Source organism: Arachis duranensis, chromosome 5 (genome assembly GCF_000817695.3).
Source record: "Arachis duranensis cultivar V14167 chromosome 5, aradu.V14167.gnm2.J7QH, whole genome shotgun sequence".
In the NCBI taxonomy this organism is placed as follows: domain Eukaryota; kingdom Viridiplantae; phylum Streptophyta; class Magnoliopsida; order Fabales; family Fabaceae; genus Arachis; species Arachis duranensis.
Window position 1 is genome coordinate 3,745,642 of NC_029776.3, and position 14,593 is coordinate 3,760,234.

General features: G+C 28.7%; 1 protein-coding gene across 1 annotated transcript; it reads left to right on the forward strand.

Annotated features, from left to right (window-relative positions):
* The first annotated feature begins 10,812 nt into the window (after nucleotides 1-10,812).
* On the forward strand, nucleotides 10,813-14,593 carry LOC107487414 (isocitrate dehydrogenase [NAD] regulatory subunit 1, mitochondrial). The gene is made up of 4 exons (XM_016108053.3): nucleotides 10,813-11,476; nucleotides 12,277-12,516; nucleotides 13,065-13,143; nucleotides 14,136-14,593. The coding sequence occupies exons 1-4, from the start codon at nucleotides 10,967-10,969 to the stop codon at nucleotides 14,408-14,410; spliced, it is 1,104 nt and encodes a 367-aa protein (XP_015963539.1). The 5' UTR covers nucleotides 10,813-10,966; the 3' UTR covers nucleotides 14,411-14,593.

The window sequence follows — 14,593 nt, forward strand, 5'->3', positions numbered from 1 at the left end:
GAGGCGAAGGTAAGTTACATATATCGTATATCATATGTGACGTGTGTTTTAGATTCGGTCTTAAATTTTTTTATTATTATTATTAAACACCTATATTGATGTTGAAGAAAAAAAAAATTTGTTCAGAATGTTGAAAAAAAATTTAATTGGATTTTTTTTATGAATATATTTTTTTTGTTATTTTAAAGAAATTTATTTGTCTTATAATAATATTTTTAGAATTTAATTGTCTTGTANTTAAAGTCTAATATAATTTATATATTAATAAATATCTATATTTGTGTTATTTTTTATTATATTCATATCTATTTAAATTAGTTTAATTATAAAAACAATTTTATTAAACATAATTTTTATGGCATATCCTTATTAAAAGTCACTTTTCTTTTAGTTTATTAAATGCAACTGTTATAACCTTTTAGAAAAATATATTTTTAAAGAGTTAGCTTTAATAGTCTTCTTTCAAAAAGTTTTAATTTTACAAAACTCGTACCTTAAATTCCATTTGAAATGTTATTTTATTATGAATTTAATTTTAATACTATTAATATAAAATAGTTTTATACGTACATCTAATTATATAATGATATATTAGTAAAATAACTACATTTTATATTGATCGCATGAATTATTATCTACAGATACAAGATATAATTGTATAACTGTATAAAATATTTTATACTGTCAGTATATTAAAATTAAACTATTTTATTATATCATCTTTATTTTATTCAAAATACATTTTTATTTAGGAGTTTTAATGATGTTTAAATATAATATGAAATAAAATTAATTTAAATTAGTTGAATAATTAACTCACTCATTTACTTGAATAAGTGTTAAAATTTTAAATTGTATCTGTGGTTTAAATCTATAATAAAAAAAATATAATATGAAATAAATTTGTTTCTATATAAACAGTTTTATAAATATTACGTTATAAATGTTAATGAACTATAACTTAAATGATATAATTTTTTTATACTAACTTAAAAATTAAGGTTATAAATAAAAGGCGGGGATTGAGATTTGAGAGAGAGTGAAGGTGTGGGACAAAAATGCAACAGTAATGAAAGTGGCAACATGGATGGTTGAGGATGAGTCCTTCCTAGTCCCCCCATATTGCTTTGGCTCTTTTCTCAGCTTTCATTTCACCCATTAGTCTAAAGCTATGGTTGGCCTACCTTACCCTTTAATTGATGCCCTTTCTGATTTTGCACTGTTTGTTTTTAATTCAATAAATCAATAATTAATCCATCAGTAGGGCTGATAATGAGTAGGGTAAGATAGAGTTTGGATTCTACCATAATTTTATTCGGAAGTTAAAAAAATTTTTAAAATTCTACCATACTTTAGTTGCAGGTTAAGAATTTCTCAACCCTAATCCTACCTGCATCTTAAAATTCTAAACTCTACCCTATCCGACTTTATCCGCAGAAAAATAAAAAAAATAAACAAATATAAAATTCAACTATTTCAAATTTCATACATATTAATAAAATAGAAAATAAAAAATTAAATTAAAATTAAAATTAAAATTAAAATAATAAAATCTTAAAGAAATCTAATATAAAATTACAAATAATATGATCATCAACTAATTTAGTGATTATTTCAAATTTTTACAAGAGAAATTAAAGATTATGGATTCAACTCTCACTTTTTTTCACTACATACATAACTTTTATATATATGTTATATAATATATTAGGAATACGGGTAAAGATAAGGTAGAGTAGAATATACTCCGAACCCATACTCTATCCTATCCGCAGTCGAACTCATACCGCACCCAACTCTACTCGAACGAATTGGTTCGAATTGAATATTTCCGATTAGGGTATAGATTACCAACCTTATTCATTAGTATGAATTTTAATTTTATTTAAAAATTTATTATTATTCAATAATTACGATATATATAAAATAAAATTCAAACTTTAGGCACTTGCTTATACAATTTGTTGCATATTATTAGTTGATTACTTTATTGACTTGTATAAAATGATTACTTTGTCACGTTTAAAACTTAAAATTGATCTCAACTTGACTATGTGCATATTAGGCTCCTCCAATTATGGTGGTCGCGGTTCAAGCATGCATGTAAGTCCGAGGAACAATTTTTTTCCCATTTTATTTGGCCCTCTGCCCACGCCCCTTCCATAGGATTAGGAATAATCATGGTTGATGCCTATGTAGGAACATTGCAAATTTAAATTACTACAATTTAGACAAATTCCAAAATGTAATAATAAGAACAAAAATGTTTTAAAATGTTTAGACAACTTACAAATTATTTATTTTAATAATGTTGTGAAACCTACTATACTACTAAATCCCATGACTTGTTCAAGAGTCAAGACCATAAATGTTTTGAAAAATCATAAAAATTAAAGTCCCAAGAGTAGTAAATACCATGATAAGGAACACGCAACCTAGCTACTTGGACAAAATGAACGGCAAGCTAACTATAATTGAAGGGGAAAAGTATTTAAATTAACTAAGATCAATATTCAGTCCATTTTGATAAAAAAAAAAGTATTTAAATAAACTAAATAATATGTTTTTCTTTTAGCCTTAAAAGGTTAAAAATATTTTTGGAAGTATTTATAATATTACCTTTTAAAACTAGCGTATAATTTGTAATGTTAAAAAATCTAGTATAATCATTTATATATATATTAAAATGATTTAAATGTTAAAATCAATTTTGTCAAATATATTTTTTGTAATTTTTATCCATAAATAATTTCATAATAAAGTGACAAATAAACATCTAAAAAATTATATTTCGTATAGAGTAATTTTTGAATAAGAAAAAAAGTACGAACTAAGTCATCTATAATAGTAAATATGGACAAGTTAATTTAAATTAAGATCTTTTATTTTAATCATAAAGGTTAATTAATTTAAAGGTAATATGTTCATATTTGCTATCTTAGAGATTTTATTAGTACTTTTTTTTTAAATTAATCTATTCGAAGTATAAATCTTTAGATATTTGTTTGTCACGTTATTTTAATTTTTATTTTGATTTATCAAACATAAATATTATAAATTTAAGAATAAAATATATTTTTTGTTCTTAACGTTTGTAATTTTTTTTCAAAAATACTCTTAACATTTAATTGTATTCAATTTTATTTTTAATATTTTTGTTTGTATCAAAATTATCTTTAGATAATAAATTCATCTAAAATATTGAAGGCATAATTAAGAATATTTAAGACTTTAAGCATGCATTGCCGTTGAATTCAAAAACCCAATAATTAATTAATAGCATCTAAACGACATATGGACTCTGCCACTTTACTTTGATGTTGATCTAATATAAATATATATTTGATGCAAATCTGCATGACTGTGAAATGAACAGAATGAACTGTCAAGTGAAGTGGTTGTTTTTTTTGGTGTTGTTCACCGTCTTTTTTAGTCGGACAGATTAAATTAATTTGTTAAAATTTAAATTTTATTTAAAAAATTTGTTATTAATCAATAAATTATTATATATAAAACAAAATTTAAATATACAATATTTATTTAAACAAACAATGAACTGACTACTCAACTAATAAGTGTTGATCTAAAGCGGTTGCTTTTGGTTTTGTTTGATATCTTATTGGTCGTTCTGTCCCATTATAGATAGACTAGAGGTGAATCGGTGAACGTTGAATAGGGTTGCATGTGGTCTTGTATGCGTCCAGAGACATTTCCAAATTAAAGTCTACCATGAACATTATCACTCTCACTGTATGATTAAACTCATCCATGGACATCATAACGGGCATTTTTGTTTTGTTAGGAAAAGATAGCAAATTCTCATTCGGCTTTCCTCATATCATTTTCATTTTAAGATTTTTTTTATGTAAACAACTACTTTGAAAAAATTTATTTTATATATTCAGAACCTTTTTTTTAGTGAGCAAAGAGAATATATGTAGATTATGTAGCATCAGCCGGAAATGTTCATCCAATTGATGATTGATGCTGACGCATCGCTTGAGAAAAATTCATACTTTCAAAAGTGTGAATCAAGTTGATTTATTTATCTTCTCTCAAATGAGAATTAATTATTATAAAATGAATGAATGTGGCAATGTGCAACAAATTCACAAATTAAACGATGAATTTAAGTAGAAATCTTCACAAATTCACGTGCAATTTTTTTATATAAATTTAATAATTAAAAATTATTAGATGATAATTTAATTAAATATATTAAATAATTTAATAATTATTAATTATTAACTTTATATAAAATAAATACAAATTAATAAGTCATATATCGAAATCAAAATATTTTTGTCAACTCTCTTACCCATCAATTGGGTTCATAGAAAGAAAAAGTTGAAAAAGTTGGCGAGACAGATTCCTTTGCTTTATTTATATGTGCGGATGGGGATGATTGATATTGTTGTTTAGGTAATCCGATCCATATAATCTTAGTCAAATGAGTCATAGAATATAATAATATTATATGGAAGATGTAAACAATATTATTGTAGGTCACTCAACTTCTCTTTAAACGAGTGTTTGTATTTTCTAAAGATTAAAATGATGATATTTTGTAACTTCCAAAGACGTTTTCGATGTCAAGAATTAAGAATATCCCACAAAGTAAATTGATATCTTAAGAATTTTCCAACCATAAAACTGTGTATTTGCTTTTATTCTATAACATTACCTCTGTTTTATTTTTTATTTCGTTCTCACTTAAATAAATATAAATGACAAATTTTTTTATTTTTTTTTACCTTTTCTAATATAATATCAGAGCTATAGTATATTCTTTTAAAATAATATATTTTTTTAATAAAATTATCGTATTTTTTTATACTCTATGTCATTTTTCTTTATCTTTTGTCGCTCCTTTAATACTTTTTTATCTTACCGATTAGTTTATGATCTCCTTCTTATGTCTTTTCCAATCTAATGAATCAAATATCATTGTCATCCGCTGCTTATCTATTTTCATAAAGAAACCAAATATTTTTTATCAGCATTTTATTGTCTCTTTGCAGTTTACCATTTTTCGGTAGTTTTTGGGCAGTTTGCCATCTTTTCAACCGTTTCATCTGTGTTTTTTTTGCGGCAGTTTAGCTTGCGTTTTTGTGACAGTTCCGTCTGCGCTTCCTTGCGATAGTTCTGCGTTTTCTTGTAACAATTCTGTTTGTTCTTTCTTGTGCTAGTTCATCTAAGCTTTTTTCTGACAATTTCGTTTGCGCTTTTTTCCAGCAGTTTTGTCTACACCTGTTCTATCAATTTTCTGCATCTTTTTTTTATTTTGTTATTTTAAATAAGTTTCAAACTCAAGTTGAACTTGAGTATAAGAGAGGATGTTAGAATATATTAGAATCAATTAATATTTATTAGATTTATTTAATATATCTGAATATTTATCATAAGATAATACGTTTTTATTATTTTAATTCTCTTAACACTTATAAATACCCTTTTATATTATATTATTTCACATAACTTAAATACACATAAATCCTTTTTGTGCTGTTCCTCTTACCTTTTTTTTAACACCTATTCATCAAAAAGTGCCATTTTATTGAAAAAAAGATATTTTTAGCATCCAAAAATTTTAACTCCATCAAAATAGCATGTGACTAAAATAAATGTATTTGTAATTCTCTGTTTGTATTTTGTTTTGAAATAAAAATACGAAGACAAAACAAAAATATCTAAAAGAAATTATCTCTATATTTTATTTGGTACAAATTATGATATCAAAGAAAGGAGAATTTGAAAAAATTTATTTTTGTGTTTTTTTTTTATCATCAATCATATCAAACTATCCTAATTTTTTTTCTCCACTATTCTTCGTACAAAGAAAAACATAAATTCAATCCAAATTTCACAAATCTAATAACAATAGCATTCATATCATCAATAGAAATAAAAAATAAATAAATAATCATATTAAAAAAAGGATAAACATTGAGAAAATAAAGAGGGCAGCAAAGAGGTCAAAAGTGGGACAAAAATAAGGCTGGCACTATATACCTATTCGCGAATATCTTACCCTATCATATTCGCACTCCTAATATATTATATAATATATATGTAAAAGTTATGTATGTAGTGAAAAAAGTGAGTTTTGTACTCATAATCTTTTTCTTATAAAAACTTGACATAATCATTAAACTAGTTGATGATCATATTATTTGTAATTTTATGTTGAATTTTTTTAAAATTTTATTATTTTTAATTTTAATTTAAACTTAGTTTTTTATTTTCTATTTTATTAATATGTATGAAATGGAATGGTTGAATTTTATATTTGTTTGATTTTTTTTTTGTTTCTGCGAGTAGGGTCGAGTCGGGTAGAATTTAAAACTTTAGGATGCATGTATGGTTAGAGTTGAGAGATTTTCAACCTGCAAATAAGGTATGGTAGAATTTTAAAAAAATTTTTAACCCGCAGATAGGGTTAGAATAGAGTTTAAACCCTACCCTACTCTATCATTGACAGTCCTAGCGAGAAGCAATTAAAAAGAATATGCAAAACAAAAGAAAAAAATTTATTGACTACATATCAACTACAAGTATTTTAGGGTTAATTTTGTTTGAAATAAAAAAATTTGTGTGTAATTCAATATCTAGTTAATTTATGTATTTTTTATATAAATTTATTTTTTATTTTAAATATTAAATTAGACCATATCAAATTTTTATAGTGCACAAATCAAACAATCTAATTAGTATATTTAATACAAAATTAATTTTTAGATTTATATTTTTTAAAAAAACTAAAAACTACAAATGTAGATATAAAAAAAACTAAAATTCACAAATTTAATATTTAAATTTGTATAATATCTCATACAAATAAATAACACACTAATTTAATTCAGTTTATTTTTTGAACCGTCTAAAAAAGAGAACCGACATGAATCAATAAGATCTATTTGTAAAATTTTTCAAAATGTCTCTAAGTTTCGAACCAAAAGTCTTTGAGTTACACTAGTTTCCACTTGCAACATAACCATTATGTTTCTTGCCATCATGTGTAACAAATATTAATTATATAGTATACATTCAATTACATAATTTTATAAATATTTAATTTAATTTAATTTTGTATTCTTTATTTTTAAATTAATTATATTTTAATTATGTATCATTATTAATATAAATATAAATTTTACTAAAAATTTATTAATCTGCTTAATCTATTTTAATGCTAGTATTGTGATTAAAGTTATTTGTTTTGATATTAATGTTAAAATTTACTGATATTATAATTAGACGATAGACTTTGTGAATTAATTGTTATTTTTATTGTGTCAAATTAAAATACTATTACAGTATTACTGATAAATTTTATGATTTTTTGTATATTAGTTATTTTTAGAATTTGAGACTTAATTCTTTATAAAATATTAGTGAAGATATATATTTTAAATTTTTAACTATTTATATTTTTTATTTACGTAAAACTAATTTTATCGGTATAATCAATAATTTATCAGTTAAATTAATAAACTAATAAACTAATAATTTAATTAGTTCAATTATCGATTGAGTTCTGATAATTATGTTTACAACTTCAATATTAAAAATACACAAGAGGTATGTTGATAACATAAATTCGCTCTATATTTATATATATAAACACAACAATTAAGCAATATTTTAACACACAATAATTAAAAGGCCGATTTTGTTGGAGATGGAAGAACGGTGTATATAATACAGATGTAATACACACCGATGGAAACATGGCGTGGTATTTTTAATTATGGATGTTATTTTTTTAATTTCTAACTATGAAATGTTATTTTTAGATTTAAGGGGTTATAAAATTGATTAAAAAAAAACTAATTCTCGGATTTTATGATAATCGAGTTATGAATTTTGTAAAAACTTTTTTAGAGATAACATGGAAAATTTTGATAATGTGTATACTTAGTTTTAATTTTAGTTCAATACAAAAAAAATTTAAATAGTTATTTTAAAAAATTAATTATCCAAACTCTAATTTATCAATAGAATTTATCTAAACATCCTTTCTCTCAATGTCTGCTCGATATTCCATTCCCACTTTTCCGGCGTTAGAACCTCCTTCACCGGCCATCAAACAACCATCGTAGTTATTAAAATAATCATTCGATTACCTAATGAAATGACCATCTAACATTTGTTAATTGTATATATTTAAACTGAATCAAACAAAATAACCATCCAATTAAAAATTAAAATAACTATCTACATACCTAGTGAATTAAACATCCAGCATCTAAATTCGTCCGTTGATGTATATACCTTGAAGACGTAAGGGAAGTGAAATCCAAAAAAAATCGTACAAAACAGGACATTTTTTAAGTGGGCTAAGTTTGTATGTACAAAAACGGGAGCATGATGGACTAAAATAATTGCTTGCACGGTTATTATTGTGTTATCCTACGTTGATTTTGGACCTATATCTATGTAGGGGGAGGTGACGTCGTTGAAGGCGGCGACGGCCATGGCGGTATTAGGTTGTGCGACAGACGTAACGTGTGCAAAGGGAGTGTCTCTATTTACAATCTTGCGAGACGTGATGGACATATGAAAATAACACACTTGTGTGTCCCCTATACGTCGCGAATGACGACATTGAGAGGGATAAACTGCTTAGCGTGGGGAATGGCTGCACGACTGACGCAATGCGGGAACGACGCAAACTGTGCGACAATACTGCTGGGCTTCATAGTGCACATGTCGGCGTGAGCTATGGATGACGACGACTGGTGTCTGTGGCGACACGGCATCGGTGAGAAAGGAAGAGATTGAGCGAGAAAGCAATCACATCAGAATTCAGATAAGGAGAAAGAGACTATTTTTGGAATTTGCATAATTGTTACAAATTCTTATTTATTTTAAATTTTAAATTGATAATTATTAAAAATTAATTAATTATTTATTATTTAATATTAATTTTAATTGTATTTCTATTATACACATTATACACTAAATTTATTGACTTCTTATATTTTCTCATTTTGTAAATATATAAACCGAAACATTACATATTAAAAAAAATAAAATTCAAACTTCAAAGCCACAAATCTTTATATTTGTGTATCTCAAAAACTAACCGTCCAATATATTATTAGACTTCACAATCCACATCATGCATTCAAACTTCAAAGCCACAAATCTTTATATTTGTGTATCTCAAAATCTAACCGTCCAATATATTGATATTAGACTCCACAATCCACATCATGCCATCACGGTGAAGCACATTAAATTTTGAATTTTTTATTTTAATAAATAAAATAAATATAATAATTATCAAATTAAATAATTTAAAAATATCAAAATTTACATTTTTTATTTATGTCGTTTACACCGTAAACAAAATAATTTTGCACATATTTTATTTACAGTGTAAATAAGATACGTACATACTTATCTTGTTTACACTGTAAACGAGATAAAATTAGGTGACGTCTTTAAATAGATATCGTTTAGTTGACTGGTCCCATTTTATATTTTGCAACAGGTTTCTCTTCTCTACTATACCTCTTTGACCATATTATCAACTGATAATGCAATGACGTGTTGGGTGAGGAATGATAAAGACATCAATAGGCTGAACGAGACATCGCATTATGCTGAAGCAGCTGACTTTAAGGTTAGTTCTGTTGTGTTTAATTCTGTTCAATCCCATATGAAAATATTTTTTGTATGTAGCCATGATTAGGGTAGTCGCAAAAAAATAGAGCATAGTTTATAGCTTTAGCGGTAGGTTTCTAGTAGAAATTTGGAACTCTATTTGCCTCTGTTAGATTGTTACGATGTAAGTAGCAATTTAGAATTCTGTTTTACTTGTGTTAGGTTGTTACGACCTATAACGTTGTAATTAGTTTTTGTTTAGTATGTATTATGTAATTTAAAAATATGTGTAAGTTAGAAACAGAGAAATATGTTCTTAAGTAGAAGTATTTCTAAGTTAAAAAGAAATATTTATTAAGATTTAATGTTTTGTATATCATATTAAATTGAAAAGTTGAGTTTTTTATCGGAAATATATCAGGTTCTTCTTTGCTATATGGGTGTCTTCAATGAGGTTGTGCAGTTAGAAGAAAGAAAATGTGCTAGTGTGTTAATAGCATTATCGAATTGGTGGATATAGAGTTGAATGACCGTAAATTTACGTGATTCATGGAATAATCGTGCAGTCAAATTAATAAAATATTTGTGAGTTTGGTTTCATTGTAATCATTTGGAGCACTTGAAGAGGAATGACAGAATTTTCAAGAATAAAGAATCAGGTGTTGCAAAGTAGTTAACCGATCGATTAAGAGTTACAAAGAATGGAGTGATATTAGGAATTAGTTTATTTTATCTGTTTAGTAATTTTCTGTTGAGACGTTGATACACTACCTTATTGTGTTGAATTTTTTTATTTCAAAAAAAAAAATTAATCTAATTACGAAACTAACAAAAAGTGTAAGAATTCAATAAAAAATTGAAATTATTTTTTTATAAGACTGAAATTTTGTCTTCTTATATCATATTTACACTGCAAACAAAATAAATATACACGTGTCAATGTGTTTTATCTCGTTTACAATGTAATCAAAATACATTATAAACGAAATAAATAAAAAATGCAAATTTCGGTCATTTTATTTTAAAATTATTTAATTCCGTAATTATTATATTTATTTTATTTATTAAAACAAAAAATCTTTAAATTTCAATAATACTGGAAAATGGAAATACAATGGTTGCCTAAAATTAAAATTAAGAAGTGTGGTTATTATTTTCATAAAATAATTTGATAAAAATACAATTACAGTATTCAACGATTTGAGACCTTTATTCCAATGGGTCCTTTATACCTTTCCTATGGCTGCTTCAGAAATCGCATCGTAGATCGTAGTCACAATCGCAGTCCATAGCATTCAAAGTCCAAACCTTCAAAACTCCCAAAAACAAATCCCTAATCTCACGCCCGCCACCAATGGCGTCGACAGCACGATCTTCCTCCACGCTCCTCAAGCGATTCCTGGCCACGCGCATCAACCAGTCCCGCTCCGTTACCTATATGCCCCGTCCCGGAGACGGCGCCCCGCGCGCCGTCACACTGATTCCCGGCGATGGGATCGGTCCTCTAGTCACCGGCGCCGTTGAGCAGGTGATGGAGGCGATTCACGCGCCGGTGTACTTCGAGAAGTTCGAGGTCCACGGCGACATGAAGGCGGTGCCGCCGGCGGTGATTGAGTCGATCCGGAAGAACAAGGTGTGCCTCAAGGGAGGACTCGCGACGCCGATGGGCGGCGGTGTGAGCTCACTGAACGTGCAGCTGAGGAAGGAGCTCGACCTCTACGCTTCACTCGTCAACTGTTTCAACCTCCCTGGTATTACCACGCGCCACAACAACGTCGACATCGTCGTAATCAGGGAGAACACCGAAGGCGAGTACTCCGGCCTCGAGCACGAGGTCGTCCCGGGCGTCGTTGAAAGCCTCAAGGTGAATTTCGATTTCCGATTTGTTTTCTTGTGGAATTGTGAAATGGATTTCCTATTCAATTTTTTTTATGCATAAAAATTGTTTAATACGTAGGTATATAGATATTTGTTTAGCGTTTTGGTTATGGATTCATTGTTCTCAATATAAAAGAAATTATTTCATTGTAGAAGTGATTTTTGTGTATTGAAGTATATAAGTTGATGGTTTTTCTTTCTTTTATAGTTTTGTTTTTGGCGTTTGGCTCATCCTGTGGTTTGTTTGTTGGGATCGATTGTGGATAGAACTGATTAGTTACTTGTAGTTTGTAATGTAGGTTATTGTTGATAGTGACAACCTGGGATATACTTATATGTTGTGCTTTGTGAGGTCACCTTAGGTCCAAATGCACATTAACATGTTGCATTCTAACATTTCTCCATGTAACAAAATCTGAAACTCTTAAAAAACATTATATGGGCTCCATTTGATCGAGAAAGTTATCAATCATGAATGCTAATGAGGAAGAAAAACAGCGCTTATCAATTGAAAAATTTTCTGGGAATCACTGCTATCATTTTTTCCCCTTTTTTGGACTTGATCTGATGTTTTCTGTACGAGTCGTGTACTGCTGCCTTGTGTGCTTTCAAGTTATTACCCCAAAGATTGTAGAATTGTGGACATGATCCCAAGATTTCCCAGTTTTAGGAGAGTATTTTATGAATAATTGAGCTGCTTCTGTAATTCTCTATTGATTTTTTCTGGAGTCTTGACATTGTGTAGTATGGGTTTTCTGTTTGCACCTCATCCTAATGTGATGCTAGGTAATAACGAAGTTCTGTTCGGAGCGCATTGCTAAATATGCTTTCGAGTATGCTTACCTTAATAACAGAAAGAAAGTGACTGCTGTGCACAAAGCAAACATTATGAAGCTTGCAGATGGTTTATTCTTGGAATCTTGTCGGGAGGTTGCAACAAAGTATCCCGGAATCAAGTATAACGAAATTATTGTAGATAACTGCTGCATGCAGCTTGTATCAAAGCCTGAGCAGTTTGATGTCATGGTATTCATTATGTTATCCTTGCCCTTAACTATATCTTTTTGCTTTTGTTTGATCTATTTATGGAATAATTACAAGGGATCAAAACCTGTTCGACTCAGAGTCTGTTACTGGCCGTGCTCTATCGCTGTCAGTTTATTGTTGAGACAAGCCACCCTACTCTGCAATTATTGGGGATCCAATTATGTTTACATATTTATTTTCCTCTTCGGATCTTCTATTAAACTTTTGAATGAGACATCAGCTAAATACCTGGTGTGGGGTTTATAACAGACATATTTTGCCGGCTGAAATAAACATCAACTTGTTTCTCTTATTCCTGTGGAAAAGGATAAAGTAAGAACTTAGAAATAATAAATGGTGCATTATTTGCCTGAGTCGAGCTGGATGTAGACTTAATGTGTATAATATAGGAGAAAAACATGAATTTTGCTCCCCACACCCACCAAAACCGAAAAAAAAGAAGGTTCAACTTAGGAAAATTGCAATTTGTGATTGATCAACCTGATGGTTGTCTCTTTCAACTCATGGGCACTTTTTCCACTTGCTAGGTGACCCCCAATCTGTATGGAAATCTCGTTGCAAATACAGCAGCAGGTATTGCTGGAGGTACTGGTGTCATGCCAGGAGGTATGGTTATTATTTACAGAAGTATAGAAACTCAGAGCTCTAATTTGATCATGATGCCATTTTTCTCATCAAATAACATCTTACTTTATGTTGTCATCATTGTTATGAGATGTATGATCAATGTTCAAATTGTTGAGAGTCTACTGCATGTTTGTCTATTACTCTAGTTCTCTTGGGCGATTATTTTGAGGAGCATTTTATGGGTTTGAAATTATCAAATAAAAGTGTAGGTAAAATAGAGATTGCATCTTAAGGTTGTATAAAATTTAGAATATCAATTTGTTTACCTGCCATTGGGTTGAAGCAGTGGAGGAAACAGCAGCTTGGCAGCCAATGTGGTGTTTATTAGTTGTCAAAGGTAGTGATATGACAACTAAAGCAAAATTAGTAGTGGAGTCAGTGAATAATGGTTAAAAATTGTCATTACTGTAGCTGTGTCAATGTTTCTTGTAGTGGAATGTTGGTTAGGGCTAGAATTCATGGTCGTTAAATTATTGAGTAACCTATGGTTAACTTGCAGTTGTGTGAATTTGAAATTTTGAATTAACTTGGGTGAATTATTTTAGGAAAACTCTAGTCTCTCAAACACACGAGTCTTTAGCAGGTAACTCTCTTAAATTGAGACTTCAAAATTGAAGATCTTCATGTATTCAAGATATTTTTATTGTTAGCATCATGAAGTTTTAGATGCTACTTTGCTTTTGTTTCTAGTTGTATTTCATAGTGTTTACTTCACTATGGTGTTGCAAGTAACATCTTGACTATTATGAGTTCAAAATTTGAGATTATGTATCAACTCAGGAGTACAGTGACTTGTGCTAAAATAGTGATAACAAGCCAGTTGTTGTGGTTTATTTGGTTTGACCCAAGTAGGATGGAAATTGTGGAGTTGTGAAGAGTATCTGGATAAAAGTGATTATTCATATACGTATACTGCATCCTTTATGTCATTGCTTGAAAATATCAAAATCATAAATGCCATGCTATTGCAGGAAATGTTGGGGCTGAGCATGCTGTGTTTGAGCAAGGTGCTTCAGCTGGGAATGTTGGCAGTGGGAAGGAAGTGGAAGAGAAGAAAGCCAACCCTGTGGCACTGCTTCTTTCGTCAGCCATGATGCTGAGACACCTCCAGTTTCCTGCATTTGCTGACAGACTGGAAACTGCGGTGAAACGTGTAATTCTAGAGGGTCAATGCCGGACACATGACCTTGGAGGGACAAGCACCACTCAAGAGGTTGTTGATGCTGTGTTAGATGCTTTAAACTGATTAAGTGATTAACCTACTTTCTGACCTTGCAAACGAAGTCAGCTTCGTATATTCTTTTCAACTAATTATATCAACATTAATTGAGCTCCCATGAGAGTTGAATTTGGCAAATTTTTGGTGCTAAATAATGTCTATTCAACATAGAAGATGATGTGATGAGGATTTATTTATTCTGTACTTAAA

Coding starts and splice junctions, on each gene's coding strand:
- LOC107487414 (XM_016108053.3), top strand. CDS start 10,967: ATGGCGTCGACAGCACGATCTTCCTCCACGCTCCTCAAGCGATTCCTG. Junction 11,477..12,276: donor GCGTCGTTGAAAGCCTCAAG/GTGAATTTCGAT, acceptor ATGTGATGCTAG/GTAATAACGAAGTTCTGTTC. Junction 13,144..14,135: donor TACTGGTGTCATGCCAGGAG/GTATGGTTATTA, acceptor ATGCTATTGCAG/GAAATGTTGGGGCTGAGCAT.